The sequence below is a fragment of the Argiope bruennichi genome, chromosome 9 (genome assembly GCF_947563725.1).
Source record: "Argiope bruennichi chromosome 9, qqArgBrue1.1, whole genome shotgun sequence".
Classification (NCBI taxonomy): domain Eukaryota; kingdom Metazoa; phylum Arthropoda; class Arachnida; order Araneae; family Araneidae; genus Argiope; species Argiope bruennichi.
The window spans coordinates 37,410,139-37,434,398 of NC_079159.1; the positions used below are offsets into that span (position 1 = coordinate 37,410,139).

At 31.3% G+C, this 24,260-nt stretch overlaps 1 protein-coding gene across 2 annotated transcripts in view; it reads right to left on the bottom strand.

Annotated features, from left to right (window-relative positions):
• Positions 1 to 24,260, bottom strand: part of LOC129983819 (uncharacterized) — a 312,959-nt gene that overhangs the window by 15,032 nt on the left and 273,667 nt on the right. For both annotated transcript variants that reach the window (XM_056093465.1, XM_056093466.1), the window contains 2 exons: positions 9,022 to 10,937; positions 6,969 to 7,870 (listed from right to left, as the gene is read on the bottom strand). In XM_056093465.1, coding sequence (XP_055949440.1) covers positions 6,969 to 7,870; positions 9,022 to 10,861 — 2,742 coding nt within the window. In that variant the 5' untranslated portion in view covers positions 10,862 to 10,937. The remainder of the gene's footprint in view (positions 1 to 6,968; positions 7,871 to 9,021; positions 10,938 to 24,260) is intronic.

A 24,260-nucleotide genomic window follows, 5' to 3' on the forward strand; every position in this document is an offset into this window, starting at 1 on the left:
CTTATATTGCATATCTTAATTCCAAAAAGCAATTCCGAAAAAGCATTAAGGATACAAAAAAAGTAATAGTTCCTTTTACTTCTCCTTTTTTGCTCCATTTTTTTCTTTTTTATAGAAAAAAATTAATAGTACGATTATAAGTTGGAAGAGCCTAGTAATATATGTATAAAAAGATATATTTAGTTAAAAATTCTTAAAAAATATCCCATTAATAAATAGTAATTTTTTTTTCTTAATTTTTATATTTTAGGGATGCAGTTAATTTTTTTTTTCCCTCGCTAGAAAAGTAATGAAGAAAGAATGAAAGCTTGAACCCTGCTTAAGATCAGAATGATATCAATAAAACATTAAGTAATTGAATTTGAAATAAAAATGTTCTTTCTTTTTATCCTGCAAACATTCTAAAATCAAAAACTTATTATTATCAATGACGAAATAATTTCTTATTTAAATGAAATAGTCTACAATACCTATGTCAATAAAAAAAATCATGAAAAATATCCTCCTTTCAAGCTCAATCTTACAATTTTCTATTTAATTTACTTAATTATTCTTTCAATTTTCATAACATTCAACACATAAAAATAGGAGAGAAATTGAAACAAAAATAAAGGAATTAACTTATTTTTATACAGTTTTCATAAAAAATTTTTTTTAAATCCAATACACATTACATTTTACATACTATACAATAAAAAAAAAATCTCATATATAATACGTTTATTTATTAGAACTTTATACATCCTTTAGAACTGCACATTCTTTCACGAGATCGAACAAATTTGGTAAGCATGTCCCTCAACACCAGAATAATTAACTATTTATCAAGAAATTATTCACCTAAAGAAGGTGAAATGGGGGGGGGGTAGAATTATTTTACATTTTTCCATCATAACTTCGGGCCGCAAAATTATTATTACACAAAAAATTATTTTTAAATTATCATAAAAATTTAGTAGATTAGATCTTCGATATAAATTTCATTTCCATACGGCTAATTTTCTAATTTTTATCAGCTTTTCAAAATTAATTTAAACAATTTACAACAATTCCTTTTATAATTCGACGAAATATAAAATTTATATATCTATGTCAAATGGTTAGATACGAAATCTTTAAAATTAAAAATCTTTAAATTTAACTATCTTTGAAAAATCTTTAATATTAATTAATTATTATTATAACTTAAGTTTGAGATTTCTGAAACATTTTAAGAGGCTGAATATTAGAATTCGAAATCTGTACAACTTAGTTATTTGAATTTTGCTTTTGTTTATATTATATATATATACACACACACACACAAAACGCGGACCTGTCTATATGTTCAATGTCTAGTAACTTAATAAGGGGAATATCTATCACACAAATGCTATATTGCTATATGTTTACTGTAGCAGTTAAAATTAATTCGACAATTTATAGCAACCGAAGTTTAACAAAAAGATTTTTAAATAAAAGAAAATGAAAAATAAAAGGAGATGTCTTATTATTGATTAGTTCTGTCATGCATTTACAAACATTATATTAAATTTTAACAAAATTAATTGCTTTTTCACTCTTAAAAAACTAATGTATTTCTGTTATGAAAGCATTCCCAATTTCCTGCTTATCAAGTAAAAAAACATTACCTACATTTAGGCACAATATTTTTTTCAACTCTCTCATTAATCATAGTTTCGCTTAAAAAAATACTGTTAATTTATTATTCTATTTCAATATTATTTATTATGATAACTGTCTAGATCAAAATCATTATTAATGATGCTGCTTTTAGCGTAATTATGAAACTCATTTTCAAAATTACAGTTTTTTTTAATTATTATTATTAGTCTATCATTTTTTCTTCTCATGGGCCATTACAGAAAACAACAATTAGAAATTATTCATTTGCTACCTTTTTGTATATTCAATGTTTAAATTAATTGTAAACGAAGAAAATGAGACAATGAATGCTGAAATTAAAGATTGGTTGGCAATAACTGATTAAAAATTTAGTCAGCAAAGATAAATATGCTTAAAAACCAACTGCCTCACTCACTCACTCACTCACACACTCACACACACACACACACACACACACACACACACACACACACACACACACACACACACACTCTCTCTCTCTCTCTCTCACTCACTCACTCACACACACTCTCTCTCACTCTCTCACACACACACACACACACTCTCACTCACTCTCTCTCACTCACTCACTCACTCACACACACACTCTCACTCTCACACACTCTCTCTCTCTCTCACTCACTCACTCACACACACACACTCTCACACTCTCTCTCACTCACACACACACACACACACACACACACACACACTCTCACTCACTCACTCACTCACACACTCTCACTCTCACACACTCTCTCTCTCTCACTCACTCACACACACACACTCTCACTCACTCACACACACACACACACACACTCTCTCTCTCTCACACACACACACTCTCTCTCTCTCTCTCTCACACACACACACACGCACACACACAGCCTTAAAATTATTGCCCAACCCCTCTCTCAGTTGTATATTTAAAATAATAAGGAAAAATGAAAGAACTCGTTCGCCGAACCGATCACTGTTCCGATTACACCAATCAATGCGTGTTCCACATGAAAACCCAAGAACTTTAAATGCTGTCATCAAAATTTACTCCACCCCTTTCCATTTGCGAAAATAGTTTCGAAAACAGAACATCACTGTACATCCTCTAGAGGTCTCAGGTGCAACCATTACACCAGTTTTGAAAACTAATTTCATTTGTAAGAATACGTTATCGATAGTCGTTCTGTCCTTTATTTTCAAAACAAGCTAAAAAAAATTATTTCAACTGCACATCCTCTATGGCGAAAAACTTCGACAGAATTTCGCAGTTACAATCATTGTGTGAATTCCGATTTCTTTTCTTTCTTGTTCGTTTCATATGAACGCTCATGACTTATGACGTCATCAACGGTCGACTGCCCTTCAACGTTTTCCATTCTCGAAAGAAATCTCAAAAACATTACTTCATTGCATATTCTCTTTGACAAAAACCAATGACGGAATGCTCTAACCATAACCACTGTAATGATTTCGCTAGTTGTTCCATATGAAAACCTATGACTTCTTGATACGTCATCTAGGACTGTTCTGTCGCCACTATCTTAGAAGTTTTGAGAGATTCTTAAGCAAACAGTTTGGCACAGTTCCCAGTTTTAGTTACTACACCGATATCATCAATTTTATTCGCCAGATGGCAGACTTTGTTAACTAATTAGAATGTTTGATATTTATAGCTAGTTTAATTTTAAAATAGTACTTTAATAGCGTTGTTATAAAATGTTCATCAAAGTTGACTGACATGACTAGATTAATGTTATTAACATGCTTTGAAAAGCTGATAATCGTTGATGATTAGTATTTCTAATTATAAAAGATGGAAAAAAATGAAAAGGGGTACACTTGTGTTAAAGTTCTCCAATAATCTATTCAAAATAGCAAAAATGAAAATCGTGGCATAATGTAGGCCAGTTCTTTTGAATTTCATTAATAACAAGCAAATTCACTATGAAAATAAAATAAATATTAGCAAACAGTTATTTGCAGTTTATTAAGGTGATACGGTCACTTCTTTCATGTTTTTACTTTTTACTAAAGGCCTTTTTATAGCATTAAACACAAACAGGGGTGTTTGTGGGACCCCAAAAAATCCCCTGAAACTTTTACGGACTTACAACCGACATTTTGGAGTTTCGAGAAGGGGGGGGGGGAGAAATGAAAAATTACAATTATGAAGTATTGAATGACCTAATTATAAAAGTTCAATGAAATACTTTTTTTGCAAAATTAATAACCATTAATTTTGCACAATTAAGACCTTTGAACCCAGGTCACGTGATCGCACATCTGGTCGAACGAAGTCTCTCCCTTTTTTTTCTGCCGCGCCTACTTGCCGAAAAGAATCCAGAAGAGAATGTCCGAGAACCGGGGGAATGAGTCATAACTCGCAATAAGGAAGGAACAAAAAAGAAGTTTTTTTCCCCCTTTTAACGCATTTATCACTGCCTTTGGAGAAAAAAAGGAAAAGTTTTCACCACACACACTGACCTTGCGTTTTCTGCTTTCAAAGCAAACAAAATTACCCAGATCAAAATAAATAATTCATTATTATTCCTACTTCCTTTTGAACGACGATCCCCGGAATTTCCGGGTATCGAAGTTCAAAATCCCCGGAATTCCGGGGTTTCCCCGGAGCACAAACACCCCTGCACAAATCTCAATGAATTCCATCATCCATGGCAAACACACCTTGCAGACATCGCAATTTATTAAATATAATAATTAGAAATGCATGTGGGAGCTTCTAACCTAATAGCACTCACATTCTGCAAGGTGCATGGTGTGTCACTGATTACGTCATGATAATAACATGATTGTTTCCCGCCTAAATTGGCAAATGAGAGTATGACGGTGAGTAGGTAAGACGTGCCGCTCACATTTATTTACCTTTTTATATGTTTTTATGTTAGTTAAGTAATGTTTTGTCCCTATATTAACTTATATGTCGTTACTTAATAAATGTATGTTAAATATTAATGCTGGTCGTTGCCTTTCTCCACATGCATTATATAATACAGAAACAAATAACAATCATTTTAATATATAGAAAACTATGAAATAAGATCACACTAAGATCAAAGAAAAAACTTAACGATATTAAATAATTCTCATTTCAACTATAGTTTTATGACGCAAATGATATTATCTGATTAAAACTATTCAAAGGCTTTCGGACTTTGAATTTCTCACAAATGCTCGTCGAATTGCCTTTGAATTTCGACCATGTTAAGAATGTGCATGATTTATCATTTCGCAGTGAAAGTTTGAATTGCCTTTGAATTTCGACCATGTTAAGAATGTGCATGATTTATCATTTCGCAGTGAAAGTTTGAATACGCCAACATTTAGGGTATCGAACAGAAATTGATGAAGAAAAGGATATGGGCTCACTCCCATTTTACAGTGAGTTAATAATTATTCGTAACTTTTATTAAGGGCTCTGCACAATACTTGCATGCATTTTTGTAATATTGTAGCAGTTATGTAACTCTACTACCTTCTCTTTCGATACAACAGATGGCGTTACCTTACTAACATCAAAGTATATTTTCCATGATCCTTCTTTGGGGCCATTACTAGAGTGTATTTTAAGTGAGTGGCGTGTATTTTCGTGCTCGTGTTTGTTTTGTCTTATGAAATGGGGAACTTAGAAAATAATTAAATAATTGTTTTCATCTACTTCATAATGAAATTATAAAGAGTCTGGTCCTTCTGCAATATTTAATTTATAATTATTCGGGTGAATTTAGAATGTTTCCAACTTTTATAAAATTCAGTTCAATAACTCGAAAATTCAAGTTTACAAAATATAAATTCGCGGAAAATCCCACAATTTTGCTCCTTTCCAAGAACAACTGAAATTCAGTTCGCTGCAATGCCAATACTTTTCTGAATTCTAACGGTATTCAAATGAACTTTTTTCACATAAGTTGCCAATATATCTTGATTTGAAATTACGAAGAAACAAAATTACGTTTTGTATATACCCAATTTACAATTTACTACAAATACACATGCTTTCTAGGTAGTTTAAAATACTTACTTTTAATTTTGATGTAATGCATAGATAACATATTGTCGCATAACGGATAAGATTCATATGGCTCAGTTGAAAATTACGTTATAATTAAAAAATTAGCAGAAAAATTTGGTATTTTTAAAAATAAATCTTATATTTTCCTAAATATACGCGCTTCTTTTACGAAAATGCATGTAAAAATTGCATATATCAAACAAAATCCATTGATGGAAGTTACAAATTATTATCAGCCTTTTGCAAAATAGTCCAAGTTCAAACCATTTCATTTTTTTTTATCAATTTCTGGCCCATCCAAATGCTGTCGTAACCGAATCTTCAAGCAAAATGTGATGTTTTGCATAATCTTTATATGGTTGAAATTTCTTGGTAGTTCAGGTAGCCTTTCAGGAGAGATTCGAAATATGTTTATCCAAAAGTATTCGGATACTTTTGTTCAGACAGTGCAGTGATTTCAATTGGAATTTAAAATCAAATTCTGCACAAATCTGTCAACTATTCAAATACAGGGTGTCCCAAAATTAATATAATATTTGAATTTGCCACCATTCGTGCAGTAAACTGTTGGCGACTGTATTAAAAAAACCATTTGACAGCTGATAGTATAGGGTTAATAAAAATGGAACGTTACACGACAGAATGTATTTTTATTGTTGAACAATATTTCAGAAAGAATGAAAATCTGGCGGCCACAGTTCGAAAATTTGAGAACTGATCCCTCAAAGTCGTGTGATTGAGAATTGATCGTGTGATTTAACGCCATTGCATTTCTTTTTATGGTATTATTTGAAGACAATGCCAACAATCACGAGTGCATTAAAGGAGCAAATTAAACGCTGCATCAACGAAATTGAGCCACATTTATGCAAAATGGTCAAGGAAAATTTCGACATAAGTGTGCATATGTGCCAGCAAAGCGGTGGAGGCCATTTGCCCTATGTGTTATTCCACATAACCCAATCCTGTGTACTTTACGATTCAATAAAAATATAACAGTTTCAAGAGAAAAACTGTGTTTTATATTTAATTCAAATCTTGCGTTAACACTTTATTTGCTCCATTTTTACTAATGAACACCTTGTAACGCTGCATTTTTACTAAATCTTAAACTAACAAATGTTCAAATGCTTTTTAATAGGGTTGCCAACACTTTACTGTACGAATGGTGGCAAATTCAGATCTTGCGTTAATTTTGATACAACCTTTACATTCTTATCCTATTCAGGACTATTAAACTGAAAGTATTGTCATGACAAATTAAAGAATTCAAATTGTGTTCGACTATAAGTTGAGAAATCTACAATCTTACTGTAAGAGCTATTAATCTTTCTCTCGGCTTTCCTTTCCATGCCCACCCGTGTGCAAACTGTCTTTTCTTTGGTACGGGAACTTTCACAGACGACTGCTTTGGTGAATTGCTCTTCTCCCGTTTTGCAGGCACAAAATTTTCTGTTGCAACACGGGAGGTGTTTTTGTTCATAACACCAGATGTCGAAGGTACTACTGGAGGGATGAGTGATCCTTTCGCAACAGCTGGCGCTGTCACCAAGGCTAGGTGATCTACTGGCTGGGGCGGTTGCCCACCTTTCACACTTGTTGGATTCTTATTGGAACACTGTGCTTGCTGTGTAGGTTCTGCTGTGCCGGCAGCCTCGTGCGATGAAACTTGCTTCATGTACCTGCAGCAAGCTTTCTTCTGTGGGTAATTGGTGTGCTGGAACCCATGAGGCGTGGATGTCCTCAAGAGTAACACTTCTCTCGCACAGCAGAGTGGACCCGAACAGAGTCCCTGTTGCAAGGGGTGTTCCGAATCAACACTAGAACCAGAGGATGCTGAGGCTAGCGAGAGATCCAGAGGGGATTGCTCACAAGGCACCAGACTAGCCGTGTTCTTTGGTGATGACAAGTACTGAAGGCAACTCCCGGTCGACTGATGATGGTGCTGATTGTTCTCCCGATGAAGATCGCAGCAGGAGCAGCAGTTCGTTCTGGAATAGGAGGAGGAAGAGAGGTTGAAGTGCTGCGTGTGATGCCTCGGGGATTCTAAGGACGAATTGCTAGGATGATAATCTGTACACAATGAATCAGAAGACATGTTGGTAGCTGAGTGATGCGAATGATGTGGGTGAGGATGAGGATATGCCATAATGCTTTTCCTTACAAGGCAACTGTCGTGAACATTCGAAACCAAGGAGTTGGAGCAGCAGCATCCTTTAAAAGAAGGAGAAATGTGAGTTCAGGTATGGAACAGGCTTGGAACAAAAAAACCTGCACTTCATATAAAATAATGAATTGTGGCATGCAAGATAAAAGAGATATATTAAGTAAGTATGATTAACTGAAATAAATTTATACAAAAAGTGCTTGAGATTATAAAAACATCGTAGAATTATCAAATAAAAGATAATCAATCTATCTTAGAATAAAATTTGACTACAAAAATACTGAAATCCGTACTCCTGCGAAAATTAAATTTAAAAAAAAAACCTACATTAGCGTAGCTAATCTTAAAAATATATAAAATATGTAACCTAGCTAAAATAAAAATGAAAAAAGCAATTTTTCTTATCGACGTCATAATTATAAGAGAAAGATGATACAATGGATTAAAAATGAAAGGTAAAGTATGTAAAAGTTACAAAAATATAGAGCTTCAGAGACTATTTAATTTCTCACATCAAAAAAAAAAAAAAAAATGAAGGCTATTTTTAATTGTTTTTGAAACCTTAAAACAGTTTTCCCATGAAGTCAACTATTTCAAAACGGGACAATGGCAAATAGTTGTCTCATCGATACAGCTATTTGTCATTGTTCCATTTCAGTCACGTGGTTTTCCTGAGGTAGATGTGGCCTTCTATAGCGTGCAACAGTTGGCCTCTTGTGAACGCTACTTAAGAGTAAAGAGGGATATAAACTGAATCTGAATCAAAAATGAAAAGTTAAGTACGTAAAAATTACAAAAATATGGAATTTCGGAGATTATTTGATAGCTTACGTCAACAGAAAAATAGTCGAAAACTATTTTTAATTGACTCTGCAACTATAAAGCAGCGTTTACACGAAGCCAAATATTGTCCGCAATAGACGGCCACACCTATCCCAGGCAGATCACGTGACTGAAATGGGACAATGACAGATAACTGTATTGGCGAGATAGCTATTTGCCATCGTCACATTTCAGTGACGTGATCTTCCTTAGGTAGGCGTGGCCTTCTATTGCGGACAATAGTTGGCTTCATGTGAACCCTGCTTAAGAATAAACAGCGATACACTGGATCAAAAATATGTAAAAGCCAACAACAACTACAAAGAGAGAGAGAGAGAAAGAGAGAGAAAAAAACAGTTGTACAATTTATACTTGCCATATTCAGGAGAAGGGGGTGAGTACAAAACAGCTGCTTGCTGATGCCCAAACCTATGAACTGAAAAATTTCCATCGCAATGAGACGGAGGTGAAGAAGATGGATCAGATGTTCGAGTCAAACCATGACCTAATGCGCAAGTCTGAACATGAGCAAAAGGTATGATCTGTGGCGATGAATGTGTATGAAACTTGCAGCAGTCAGCATGATGTGTGATGGAACAAGGACTTTCAGATGTCATGCAGTACGAATTATTCACAACACTATCACTGGAATAATTAATTTTGTTTTTGCATTCTTCATCTCCCGTAACAACTGTCTTTTTGGTTTTAGAGTAGTTAAGGTCAACGTGGCTAACTGGCACAACGCTGGAGTTGGTTGTACCATTGCTGTTGACTGTGGTAACAGATTGATATGTGCATGTCTTCTGCATACGGATGGTTTCTTTCACCTTCACTTCAGATTTAGTTTGTTCTAATTTTTTTGATTTCTTTGCGGTTCCTTTAGTAGCGGGTGGTTCCTTCGCTGACTTCTTAGTTGCCTTCGAAACTTTAGCCACAGCTTTGGCACTCTTCTTATCCGCATTCTTGTCTTTGGAAACTTTTGATTTCTTTTCAGCATTATTGGGGAATGTCTGCACTGTTTTGGAGGTTTGGTTCTGCTTGTGCTCCTTTCCTGAAGAATTGTTAGCGCTTTTCTGAGACGAATTTTCTTTCTTCTTCTTATCGCCCTGGGATTTTGTGCTCACCGTTTTTGATTGCTCCACTGAATGGGAAACAAACACATGTTGCTTTTCTTTAACATAATTTATCTGTTTATGCACTATACTTTGCTTGAAATCTTTCCCTTCCTTCTTCAGATCGAACTGTATGCTTTGGTGACACTCAGTCAGCGATTTCTGCGTAAATGGATCAGAACACATAGTTACAACGGATGTTGTCGATTTAGAATGGTGCTCAACAGGTTTCCTGTCCGGTATGCAAATGACATGCATCTTTGCTAGGGCATCTAAACTTGCCATTCTTTGTGGGTGCTGTTTAACAGGACTTTTAAGAGGGACAAAAACATTATTAACTTTTTCAACTTTAATATCTTTAGGTGGTATTTGACAATTATCTTTGGATTGATGATTAACAATTGGATCATTTTTTAAAATACTCTTTACATTTTTATTAGGCAAATTTTTAAATGGCTTAGGAGAGGTATTACAATTCACCACATTTTTGGGAGTTGTTGATTGAAAAGTCACACTTTTTGGAGGTGAAGACACTGCAGGCTGTTGCTTTTTGGGACCCAACTCGTTGCTATTTTTAGAATGAAATGTACCATTGCTGTTGATATTATTTGTCATAGGGTGTTCCACAGACGAAGAGGATTCTCCTTTCTGTACAAATGGTTTATGGAAAGGAGGAAGTGGTCCTTTAACGTTGCCATTCATATTACAATTTATATCGTTTGTTTTTAGTTTTTTAGAAGGGGGATGAGAACTTTCTTTTTCATTTTTGACATCCGCATTTTGTGCCGTTATTTTTCTTTTGCGACCTGGTGATTTACTTTCAGTGTTTTTAGAAGATTTCTGTTGTTCTTTCAGTTTCTTTTGATTTTGTACTTTTTCATCATTCCTTGGCCGTCCTCGTTTTCTCTTGGGAGGTATTTCTTTGACTTCCTGCTTAATTTTAGGCTTCTTTTCAGTACTTTTTACATTATTCTTTTTAGCTTTCCCGGCCTTTGAGGCAGGGGTTTTAGGTTCTTTTACTTTTTTGACAGGCATTTTTTCTTTTTTGATGCCTGCTTTTGATTTAGGCATCAATGTAACTGGTTTTGCTTGCGTGTCTTTCATTTTTTTGACTTAAAATACTAGAACATCTTCAGCCATAGATGGAACTTTTTATCTATATTTCTCCATAGTTATAGACCTGTAAATAAAAAAAAAAAGGCAATTAACATATTTTAGAAAATACAAATTAATTTTCTTTTACATACTATCATAGATAGCCTTGATAATTTTACCACAAACTTACATTGTAAAAGGAAAACACTTTTACAACACAAAAATTTATTCCATAGCAGTAAAAAGATATAACCTTATTGAATTTATATCTATACAACAAAAGAAACATTATATAAATAATAGTATGTAGTTAATATGAATATTAACAAATAAATGTAGCAATAAAAATTAAAATCATTATATAAGCTTTGAGTTAACCATGACAAATAATTTTTACGTGCAATATTAACAATATAGTATGCAATTTATAACTATCAAATTCTAAATATAACAAAAAATGTTAACTAAACTTTACTTTATATCTTACGAGTTTAACCAGCAAACGGTTTTCGACGTTTATATTCGTCATGGAAAAAGCACAACGTTTTGCGTTATGGGGAGTTTATTCGTCATTAGTAATAAATAGTGATAATTTTCAGTTTGACTTACAATTTTAGTAAAAATTCAAACATATTCGTTAATTTCAAGTTTTTAAAAATATTTTGAGGCCAAGTCGAAATTAAAGGAGCAAATAAAAGATTATTAATAATTATTATAAAAAAAAACCCGCATATAATACGAATTGTTTTTCTAAAATGCATCGCTGTGTTGTATTAGTCATCCCAGAAGCAATTAAGCAACTATAAATTGTCAATAAGTGACACGCTTGGTAATAAAAGCCAAGATGAAGATCCCTTTGTGTCCTTTTTACAGGTTTTCAGGAGACGCCTGATTTACTGTAGGGTTTCTTTCTAATACATGCACCCATATAAAGAAAATCTATTTTTATATCAGCAGATTCATACATAAAAAACGTAACAGTATGAATATTTTTGATCAAAGTAATTGTCCAAAATCTCCTACATGTCTTTTTTTTTAAATCGAATCTCTTTCCTTTAGAAGAGAGGTTTATATATTTGATTTTTCATTGTTTTTCGAATATTTTCCATTTTTAATCATAATTGAGGTTACCGTTGTCTGATTAATAGATCATTTCGTTTGCACATAACATTATTATCAGGAAAATTTCTATTATAACTTACTCTTCTGATAGGAACTAAAGAATAAAATCATATCAAAATATTTCAAGCTAAAGCACCATATATTTATTAAGTTTGCTGTGCTAAATCATTACTTCACGATCTAGAATCTAGATATACGTTCACAGAAAATCCAATTCCACGAAGCTCAATTCTTTGCAGAACTATGTGGAAATCATTCACAATCATATTACTGATAATTTACCAAGCGTTCACAAGAAATTGTATTCGAATCGCTTTTATTACCAATAGAAGTCGTTTGCTTTGACGATAAAAACGGCGACTAAAACCTCAGATAATGGATCGATTCAGATTAGATTTCAAATCTTCTTACCGCTCCTATGGCTTTACTAAAGGTTTGCAAGAAACAAATAAAAAAAGGCATCCGTTCGTGGCACCAATATCATTCGTTTGTTTTTGCGATTAAAACTCGCAACAGAGCCTCGGACAACGGATTGATTCGGATTACATTTCAAACCTTCTGTCTTATCGTTTGGTATTTGTTAGAGTCAAAGAAGGATTAAGCAGATAGGGACATACCACATGCTACGGTTTTGATCTTGAGTCTACGATTTTTATTTCGTTCTTTTAATGCAAGGCTTCACAAAAAAAAAAAAAAAAAACGAACTAACACGATAGAGATTTTTTTTTGCGGGGGGGGGGGGGCTTTGAAAGTGGCGATAAAATGAATTTTGTGTGATAATATTTCCGTAAAATTTCGCTAAAACATGCCAATTTATTCTTATTTATTTCAATTAAAATTGTGAGAAAATAGGCTGAGATGCACATTCTTACCCTCCGAAGTATATTTGTGCCAAATTAGGTAATTTTAAGTGAAATGATTTGCCCTGTACAGACAGTAATACAATTAAGTACACGGCGGATATTTCCGCAGAGTTAAATTTACCATCACAGAAATCCAGCATTTACAAACACGGCGGTGAAATCTCCATCAATGTCTCGCATAACTTAACCTCAGAGCAAATCATGTGAGAAACATTTTATATAGACATTTTGTTTGAAATATAGAAATAGTTTCCCAGTAAAGTGTTCAAGTCTTCATGACACTGACAACAGACAGTTGTAAAATGTGTATTTTATCTAATAAGAGAATTTTAAGAGAAAACTTTTTTCTATAATTTTTATTTAATTCTAAAATATTACAGTGACTATAGGAAATACAAAAATAATAAAATGTCTTAAACAACATGATTTTATTACTAATTTTTCCAATTATTTTTATTATTACAACATGAGTTATTACTAATTTACGGTTGTATATTTTTGACAAATGAAACATTTGTTAATAATAGCCATGATTGTCACAGTAATAAAAACCAACGGATGTGATCACCTTGAAATTTTCTCGCATACTCTATAGTAAAAGTCTTAACCCCTCCCCCCACTTGGCATAAAATTGGTTTGGTTTAGTTTAGTTATATTAACGTCCCGTTTGAAAGCAACACTAGGGCTATTTTGAGATGGACTCTTAATTTTGAACAGCGGTCAGATGACGAGGACGACATCTGAGCTGCCCCCCCCCTCTCCACACCACATCACTCCATCGCATAAAATTGAGGACCTTGTGTAAGGCCGCTAATACATTGCGTAGCATTGGGGATCGATAATTATGAAAAGTAGATCTTTTGCGTGAATCTAGTATTTTTACCGAGTATATCGCAAGAACTTGTATTTTGGAGGCTTTTTTTGCCGACCGATTGAAACCAAATTTGACGCGAAATTACAGTTGTAGAAAACACACCAAATTTCATTGATTTAAATCATTGCGTTTGTTAGTTAAAACGTTTATATGCATGCGAAAGTACAGATAGACAGACGATCAACCGTTTGACGGATTTGATACACAATGGTAAGTATCTGTACTTTAGATGCTAAACCTGTGTATCGAATTTCATCTCTTTACCTCTTTGGGTTTTGCAGCCATATGGGTTATATGATACTATCATACAATTCTTCGGAGTTAAACAATGGCGAATTGAAATTTAAGCAAGAAGAAAGCAAAAAAACCTGAAAAACACACTCAGAGGGGGGAATATCGAAATATATATTTTTCAATTTTCCTTTTTGAAATCACGGAAAGCTCATAAATTTAATCGCAAGTACTTCCGCCAATTTTACAGATAACAAACAACATGACATTTTTTTCCTGAGTTTTTATTATGATATAGCGTACATTTCCATAACTGGAATTTTTGGCCTATCTCCTTTATTTTTTTTCGTTATTATTTTTCTCGTAACTTCTTTATTTCGCCTCTAAGGGCGGTAATAACTTAAATTTGGCACAGTCACTTTACTATAAGTACACGTTACTTTCCTGGCTATAAAAGATGCTGTTTGGAATTTAAAGGTAATCCCTTTAATAGGTAATTAAAGGACATTACCGATTTTTGGACCATTTTATAGTTCTCCAAAAGCGTCAGTGGAGAAACTGATGCACTTCATGATATAGAATTATATTATTTAATAGATAATTAACCCGCAAAATATATTAGGATGATGTAAAATAACTATCTTTAATCAGAAACCAAATTTCACATATAAACTATGGAAGGAATAAGGAAATGAGACACCATTCAAGAAGGTGCATCATTTTGACATTTTATTTATTTATTTTTTAAATTTTAATTGTTAAAAATACCTACAGAATGTTAAAATGGATGTAGATTCATTTTTCAGGGAAACTGAAATTAAAACAGGTGCATGTATTTATTTTTTAGGTGTGATAAACAGGTCTATGTATTAAGTGAATAATTATGCATCAAATTATCTTTCCGACTGCCAAGGGTTAAAAAATATATCAACGCAATACCTTTTATATTAGGGTGAGATTAGCACATACCAAAATGTAACTCTTATGTTGATTAGTAAAAGAATATTTTCCTTGAGTTTCCTATATGAATTATTTCTTTACTTTTAAATTAAATTTAAATGAAAAATTAAATGAAGTTTCGCTTATTCAATTTTCAGTATTTCTTAAAATTATTGATTTCAGTGTCTTCATTCCAAAATCTCCTCTATCGACTTTTAATAATTATTTTTTGTTGCAATTTTTTTTTTTGCGGTGATTTTTTAAAAATATATTTGTATTTTCCTGTACATTTGACAGTTCCTATATGAAATTTGGTTTCAATATGTTGATTGGATTTAGCTGTAGATGCTTTTAAACACGGAGGGTCACTCTTTACATGTAAAATGGACATGAATTTTAATAAAAACCGTTCTAAATAAAAATAATAATAAAAAAGATTGAAGCATGTTTTATTAAAAATTTTATATGGTATTTTATTTTATTATGATTCGCTTAAAACGAGAAGTCCGTTCTTACGGAATTTTATTGAAATTAAAATTATAGAATTAATATTTAAAATAATACTAAATAGTTTAAGTCCTTAAATAATGTGAAGCAAAAATTTTCTTCTAGGAATATATTTTCCTCTACAATTGTTACTTGAATGAAACAATAAATTTACACTAATTACATTTCTTATCTACCTAACAAAACTCAACAAAAACCGCACACCCAAACCGAATGTATTCTTCAGAGACGAGAGAAAATCTCTTTAAAAATCCCATCACTATCTTGTAGCATTCTGCAGTGCATCACGAGCGTCTTTCTCTTTAACTATCTGCAGTTTTATTTCTCCGAGCGTATAATGCCGGAATGGAAATTCTTCGTTCTTGAAATAAACCGAGTTTCCTCGATTTGGCTCGCCGCCATCATGAAGCAGAAGCAACTGGACTGGAGTCCGTTTCCGACGCGGGAAAAAAGAAAATCAGTAAAATAAAAAGAATGTTTAACAGTTAGTTCATGGATCTTTATTTTTTTTAAGTCTAAATATTCTTTGCCATACAAGATTTCATATACGGAACACATGTTGGAGAAGAAAATAAACAGAATTAAGAAGCTAAAATCTTTGGAATAATCAAAATAATACAGAAAAATCAGTAAATAAAATGAGTGTTTAACAGTTAGTTCATGGATCTTTATTATTATTATTTTTTTTGAAGTCTAAATATTCTTTGCCAAACAAGATTTGATGTTCGGAACATATTTTGGAGAAGAAAATAAGTACAATTAAGAAGCTAAAATCTTTGGAATTATCAAAACAATAATACAGAAAAATCAGTAAATAAAAAGAGTTATCAGTTAGTTCGTAGATCTTTATTACTTTTTTTTTGAAGTCTAAATATTCTTTGCCAAACAAGATTTGATGTTCGGAACATATTTTGGAGAAGAAAATAAGTACAATTAAGAAGCTAAAATCTTTGGAATAATCACAATAATACAGAAAAATCAGTAAATAAAATGAGTGTTTAACAGTTAGTTCATGGATCTTTATTACTTTTTTTTTTGAAGTCTAAATATTTTTTGCCAAACAAGATTTGATGTTCGGAACATATTTTAGAGAAGAAAATAAGTACAATTAAGAAGCTAAAATCTTTGGAAAATCAGAATTATAATAAAGAAAATCAGTGAACATGTTAAAGAATGTTTAACAATTAGTTCATGGATCTTTATTATTATTATTTTTTTGAAGAGTAAATATTCTTTGCCAAACTAGATTTGATTTTCAGAACATATGTTGGAGAAGAAAATAAGCAGAATTAAGAAGCTAAAATCTTTGGAATAATCAGACTAATAATAAAGAAAAACCAGTTAATAAAAAGAATATTTAACAGTTAGTTCATAGATCTTTATTTTATTTTTTTAAATCTAAATATTCTTTGCTCTACAAGATTTGATATTCTGGAAGACATGTTGGAAAAGAAAATAAATAGGATTAAAAAGGCTAAAATCTTCGGAATACATTTGTGTAATTCACTTTAATTTGTTAATGCCAAACACAGCATTAATTTCAATAAATTTCTATTAAATTGTGTTACAGAAACAAAAACTAAGACAGCTGTTAAATAACACAAAATTTCTAACTCCGTATTTAAAAGAAAAATTAATAAAACGGCTGAAAATTTTAATATTATATTTTATATATAAGAATTATCATTTTCAACTGTTTAAATCATTTTTGAAATTTCTGGCATTCACTAATTTATTTTTGAGATAGAAGAAATCTCCAAATATGGTATTCAAATAAAAAGAAAGTTTAATAGTTAGTTAATGGATCACTTTACTTTAAAAGTCCATATATCCTTCAAATATCTAGATAGTATAGAGATTTCAAATAGATTTTGGAGGAAAAAAATGCATAGGATTAAGAAGGTTAAAATCTTCGGAATGTATATATAGAGTTTCCATTAATGACAAACTTAAAAATTTCAATTGACATATACATTCAATAGAAATCCTATTAAGTTACGTTAAAAATATCAAGATTAAGATAATTAAAATAAAATTAAATTCTAAAATATTTTTAAGAAGAAAGTGGTAAAAATCGGTCGGTAATAACTTTTAAAATATAGTGAAATATATATACATATATAAAAAGGAAGGGGAGATTTCTTCAGATTTATCGCGCAAAAAAATTTCAAAACGATGCAATTTGACTTGAATTATTAAACAAAACGAAAACACGCACGCACGCACGCACGCGCGCACACACACACACACACACACACACACACACACAACGGAATGGGTTTGGTTTAACCATCTAAGAGGAGTGTAACTGTTTTATAAAGAAACTAGGTGTTAACAGGTTAAAATCTCTTAATATTTTGCAAATTTAAAATAGGATAAACAAAATGAAAAAATAAAATGAGATTAATGAAAAATGAGAAAAAAAAATTGTGTTCTGAAAGAATCTATTATTCGAACAACGGAATTAATAATTTTAAGTAGCGTCATTTACAAGAAAAATCTAAATTTATTGACATTTTCAGTGGTTTCCAAACATTGTTAAGTGTACCCTCAGTTCCCGGAGAAATTAAGGTTGGTAATGGAAGTAAACATAAAAGTTTAAGGATTAAAGTAAAATTTATTGACTATCGTTTTCACAAATTCATCAGAAAAATGAAATCCGAAAGCCTATTGGATAACAGACAAGAGAACTAAAACTTGAATGTTAAAAGCAATAAAATACTTAATAGTTTACACGATCAATAAATTTGAGGGAAGATATCCTTCTAATGCATATATTAACCTCAACATATTTCATCAATCTCTATTTGAAACTAATTAAAAAAAAAAACATTTCCCAGAAGTGAACTTAACGATCACATTGAAATTGCCATCCATTTTATCAGCTAATTATCGCGATGAGTTAGCTTTAGTCATAAACAGGCTTCTGTATCTACTGATTTGTCTGCTTTTAAATGTTAGATATATAAAAATATATTAGGGTGTCCCATAAGTTTCTTCCTTATTTCTAATAGGAAATGAATGCACAATATTTACTGTTTAAGATACTGTTTATTTTATTATATAAGATCCCTTTTGCTCTATTACCTTCTTCCATCTCTCAGGAAGCCTCATTACCTTCTTTCTAAAATTGTGTTTTGGACAGGAAATAATCCTCGAGGTGCGCTTTTATTTCGCTGATGGATTTAAAGCGCTTATCACGAAGATAATTTTTTAAGGACAGAAAGAAGTAATAATCAGATGGAGCGAGATCTGGAGAGTATGCAGGATGCGGAAAAATATCCCAATCACACTGTAAGAGCGTTTCTCTTACGACTAATGCAATATGTGGTCTCGCGTTGTCATGACGAAAAACAACGCCTCGTCGGCTTATTAATTCTGACCTTTTTCTTTTTTCTTTTTTTTTCTATGGCAGCTTTCAACTGATCCAGTTGATGACAGTATATGTAGAATTTTCCCATTGAGAAAGGAGTCCGTAGAAAATTACACCTTACCAAAGGGATAAATCTTTTTCGGGGTGTAGTACAACTCTGGTAGATTGAAACCGGTGACATAGACGGCTAATAGATAAGCCTGCATGTTTGCACAAACAGAGCCAGATAAGGCCATTCATAACGCGATGAAAAAGAAACATTTGAGATACCCTAATATAAGAAAAAGTCAATATGTAAAATGTCTCACCGTTTCTCGTGCATATGTAAGGTTTATTTAGAGTCTCGCTCTGGAACTTGGGAATAAGTATTTGGTTTAAACAGAAATGACAAGAGAAACAGGAAGTTTCTACTTTGATACTGGCAACTTAAAGAATTTAAATTTTAGAATAACAATATCATCAATGCTAATTAAATATTTAACATTTCTTTGATTTAATATTTGATGCAATGCATATATAGATCTACTTAGAACAGAATCCCAAATAATAACTAAACTCAGATAAATAATTTTAATAAAGCAAGATGCAATGTGCATTCAACAGGATTCCAACATTCATCAAAATAATTATTGTAAATTGTTCTTTGCAAATTATTCCATTCCATTTATTTATTGTGAAAATATTTGGTTTATTTATCACTGAAAAATGGCGCGAATGTAAAATATGATTTTAATAGAAAAATAGGTTTAACATTTGAAAGGAAAAAAAAAAAAAAAAAAGATTTTGTCATAAATTGTATTTAATAGTGATTAGAATTGTAGAAAACATCGTGCAGAAATAAAATTTTGGTCGCAGAAAAAAACATTTTTTTTAGATTTTAAAATGTAGTAAAAAAATTTCTGCAATTATACATTCCGAAATTACAGGGGGGGGGGGGAGTAAAATTATTCTCTGTCAAGATATAAATTCTATAGGGTAAAAAATTAATTATAAATTGAGAAATAAATACGAATTATTTTAATGCTGTTTTCATTTGTTTTAAACTGGAACTAATACTATTATATATGCTATAATTAAAGTTTGGGAATCGGTATTCTATAAGATTTCTTATACATTTTTAGGCAAAGCATGAAACGATATTTCATAACATTTCCTAGGCATTTTAAACAATGTCAAATGCAAACTACCAAAATGTGAAATACATCGCCGATTACTGTGTTTTTTATAAGATATAAAATAAAGTACAATACAAAATAAAATAAATCCTCTTTCTGAACCAACAAGGTTCATATTTTATTGTTTTCATTAATAACAGATGTTTAGATTTTATTTTCTATAAATTCTCATTTTTCTTTTCGTATTTTAAATAAATTTTTTGTGACATCTTCTTCTTTTTTTTTTTTTTTTTTCCTTCTAAATAGCATTTGTATTTTTGTAGAACGGCCGTCTTTTAAAATGATAACCTTATTATGACCTCCTCACAGTTTGTCTAAATAACATTTGAGATGCCATAGAATGCCTATTATTCCGTACAATGCCTTGGAAAAGTATCCAACACATTCAAATAATTCTCATACTTCATGTATTGCCTTAAAATGCCTGGGCATTCTAGAGAATGCTTGCATTTCATACATTGCAAATAACATATATTAAAAACAAAGGAATATAATGCAAAATAAATTTATATATATAATATTATATAATCTGAAGCTAGCTAGAATCTTCTTTGAATCGTCTTTTGAATCTTAAGCTAGATTAAACGTTTAGAGCTAATAATAAAAACTTCTTTGAGCAGAGGGATGGTTGTGGAGGGGGATACAATAGTAGAAAATAAGGGGAATTGAAAAAAGTTAGGAACTATTGACTTATTTCATCATATAATCCAAACTAATTTTCCTCATTAAATGAAATACGTCAATAAATATAATATCGAAGTCTCAAAAAACAAAGCTGTGACTATCAAAATATGCTAGATATACTTACAAAATATCGCTCTCTATAAGTGCTAACAAAAACAGCTCCAAAAGTATCAGTTGAACGATTTTGCGAAATATGGAGGGAAAAAGAAAGCCAGCAATGTGATTCTATTTTAGTCAATGATACAAATGAAAATGTTAAGTTACTTAAAATTCTGACATTTATTTAATGCAGTCTTTCACTTAGAATAGGAAAAAAGTTTTTATTATTTTTTTCCCCACCAGCGAAATGTAAACAGGCAAAGAATGTTAAATATCGTAAGAAAATGTTTTTACAGTTTGTATCATAAAGTTTGCATTTTTATCGTCATGTAGGAAAGATCAGGGAAATGACGTGTATAGCTGATTTCGGCCAATAAAAGCCCGAGAAATGACTGTAAATCACGTCCTTATAGTGTGGAAAAGATGAATACCATGTTAGTCCTAAGCATTTTCTTGTTTTTCATCACTGTTCGAAAATTCTCGGTCATTGAAAGGAATTAATGTCTACTAAGAATTTGGAATATCCGGTTTATAAAGCGAGACACTTAAAAAGCTATAAAAAAATCAATTTGCAAATATTACAAGACCTGGCATTTTAATTAGAATATATAAATTTCTGTGACATTTTTATTCATTTTTAACTGAAATAAGACCTGTAGAATTTTGAGACAAATTTTACAGGTTACATTCTTTAATTAATGGGTATTTTGCAAATTTAATAGATGCCACAAAATTATATTATTTATTTACAGGGGATCTGGGGTTAAGACTCAATGGAAAGCAACCCTTGAAACAATTTTACTAAGAATAAAGATATCCAAGAAAATCTTAGCATCGCAACCTTACAGGATTTCCATAAAAAACTATCAATCCGATTCTTTGAAAAAAAAAAATCGACAAAAACCTTAACATCGCAATTAAAGAAACAGAAAATTATGACCCTTCAGAACTAAAAATGGCCAAGAGACCTCGTTATCTCCTTCATGTTTAAGTCACCATTCTAATTTACCACACTGACTTGCCTCTGAACCGAATTTGTTGAATAACATTCATGTAAAATATTTCTTCTTTTTTCTTCACCACCCTTATTTATTAATAAGTTACCTACTAAGTAAATCCTTGAATTTCCTAAGCACAATTACTCACTAAGTAATTTCCTTGCCCTATCATCACTCAATTATTCACTAGCAATGCCAGGAGGATAAGAACCCTGAGTTCAGGAACTCCACGACACTGTCCTCAAATCGGCAAACAGTTTACAGACAGATTAAAAAGAAAGGGTAGGAAGATTTTTGGAAATTCCTGAATTCGCCTTATATGAAAATAATTTCTATAACCCAATCTTTAATAAAAACTTACACCGGAAAAAAGCCAGTTTTTTCAGTTTCCCAAGAACAAGAATTCACTAAGTACATTTTGAAGGAAAGAAGACTATTTTGTGGACATTCTGAATTTCGGTGCATAATTTTGCTAAAAACAACCAACTCAAGATGATTTCAATAAATAAATAAATAATAATAATAAAAAAGGCTGGGTTGTATTAACGTCATTCCTTAAACGTAATCTGTGCATATCAGTTAAAAAAAATGACAAGCGTAAAACGTTTTTCTAATTTTAATATGGTGGAAGTCGAATACTTAAAAAAATTATAAGCAATTTTCAAAAAACACAAATAAATTAAAAAGCATATTTGCGTCATCTGCGAACGTACTGGAACAAAAACGGATTAAACAGATCTATGCTTTAGAATCCCAGGAAAATGTAAATAACGTCACAGTGATTTGTGCTTTCAATGCGGCAGGATCCTAAGTTTTGAAAATTACAAAAAAGGTAAAGATTTCAAAAACGCAACATATTCTGGTGAAACTCCAAAAATGCTGTGGGTACGAAAGGTATATGGATTTTAAAATTTTTTAGCTTAAATTCGATTAATAATGCTCAATATTTTAATAAATATTCTTCATTTTAGTAAAATTCGCCAATTTTAGATCAAATTGCATTAGTATTTACATTTACAGAGTTTCTATGAAAGATGTGCGGAATTTTTCCAAGTTTTCTTTTAGATAAATACACATAACCATTCATATTTATTAAATAAATAGCCGCCTTTGGCAACCAGCCGGTTCGCCAATCTTTATGCTCGTTAAAATTTTAATTATTAAATATTTTATGTAATTCCTACTTTAATAGAGTCTTCATTAAAATATTTTAAAACTTCAAATTTCAATTCACTGAGAATATTATAAAGGCCTTCAGTCATAACGTAATCTGTATCTCTTTAATTTTCTGTTAGCTCCCGTAGAATTTATGCTTTAAATTAAAGTGGAAAAGATTAATCTGCAATTAATATTATAATATTTTTTTACTGAAACAAAGCATTTTTTTTTTTTTTTTGTAATATGATTACTGAAAACAGAGTCACTGAGCATTTAAACCTTAAGGGCACTAAAGAATATTTTTCTTAATTTATGCAATATCTCAAGAATTTGTCAACAAAATTTTTTCCAATTCATCATGAGCAGGTCTATTAATTACCAATGTTTCATTTTAAATGCATCAAACACTAAGAAAATAAACAGAATCGTTTAAAATAATCGGTCGAAAACAGGTAAAAAAAAATTACTTCAAAAACGATGAACTTAAACTAACATAAATACAATTTAATTACAAAAGCATACAACTAACCTAAAAATAATTTAAATCAATCAAATCAAATCAAATAATTTAAATCAAGAAAATAGATGTAAACAATCAGAACACAATGCGCATGCGTGAATTTTCAACGCCAGTTACGGTAACGCAAATGCGTGAATTTTTCTACGCCAGTTGGGGTAACGCTATGTAGATTAGAAATTTTTAATTTCCTTTATTCTGTTTTATTTTAATTCAAAAGTACTTCAAAATGAATCTGAAAGATCGATTCATTAACAATGTTTAATTTTAAATGCACCAAACATTAAGTAAATAAACAAAATCGTTTGAAATAATCCGCCGAAAAATGTTAAGCCTAAGCCTCATTAGCGTGGGAAAAAAAAAAAAAAAGCCTTACTCATTTTGCGGTGGGAAAATGATGAACTTTTTGGCGGGAAAGTTAGTTTTTAATTAATAATTAAAATTCTAATGAAAATTTCAAGAAAAGGGACCCTAGGTGCACATTCCCGACCTCTAAGGTATACACGTACCAAATTTAGTAGCTGTAAGTCAAACGGTCTTTTCTGTAGAGCGCCAACACACACACACACACACACACAAACACACACACACACACAAACACACACACACACACTGAGCTTTATATAAGTATAGATAAATAATTCAAGCAAAATTAATGTAGTATTATTATATATTCAGAAAATGCCGACATGAATTGAGATAATACGAATGATCCAATAATAATAAACAAATACGAATAATTCTAATGTAAACAGCAAACAATAAATAAATCTTACAAAATTTCTAAGCTAATAATAAACACCAGATAATAATTATAACGTAAACAGAAAACGCTATTAAATATATCGAACAAAATTTCAGACCAAAT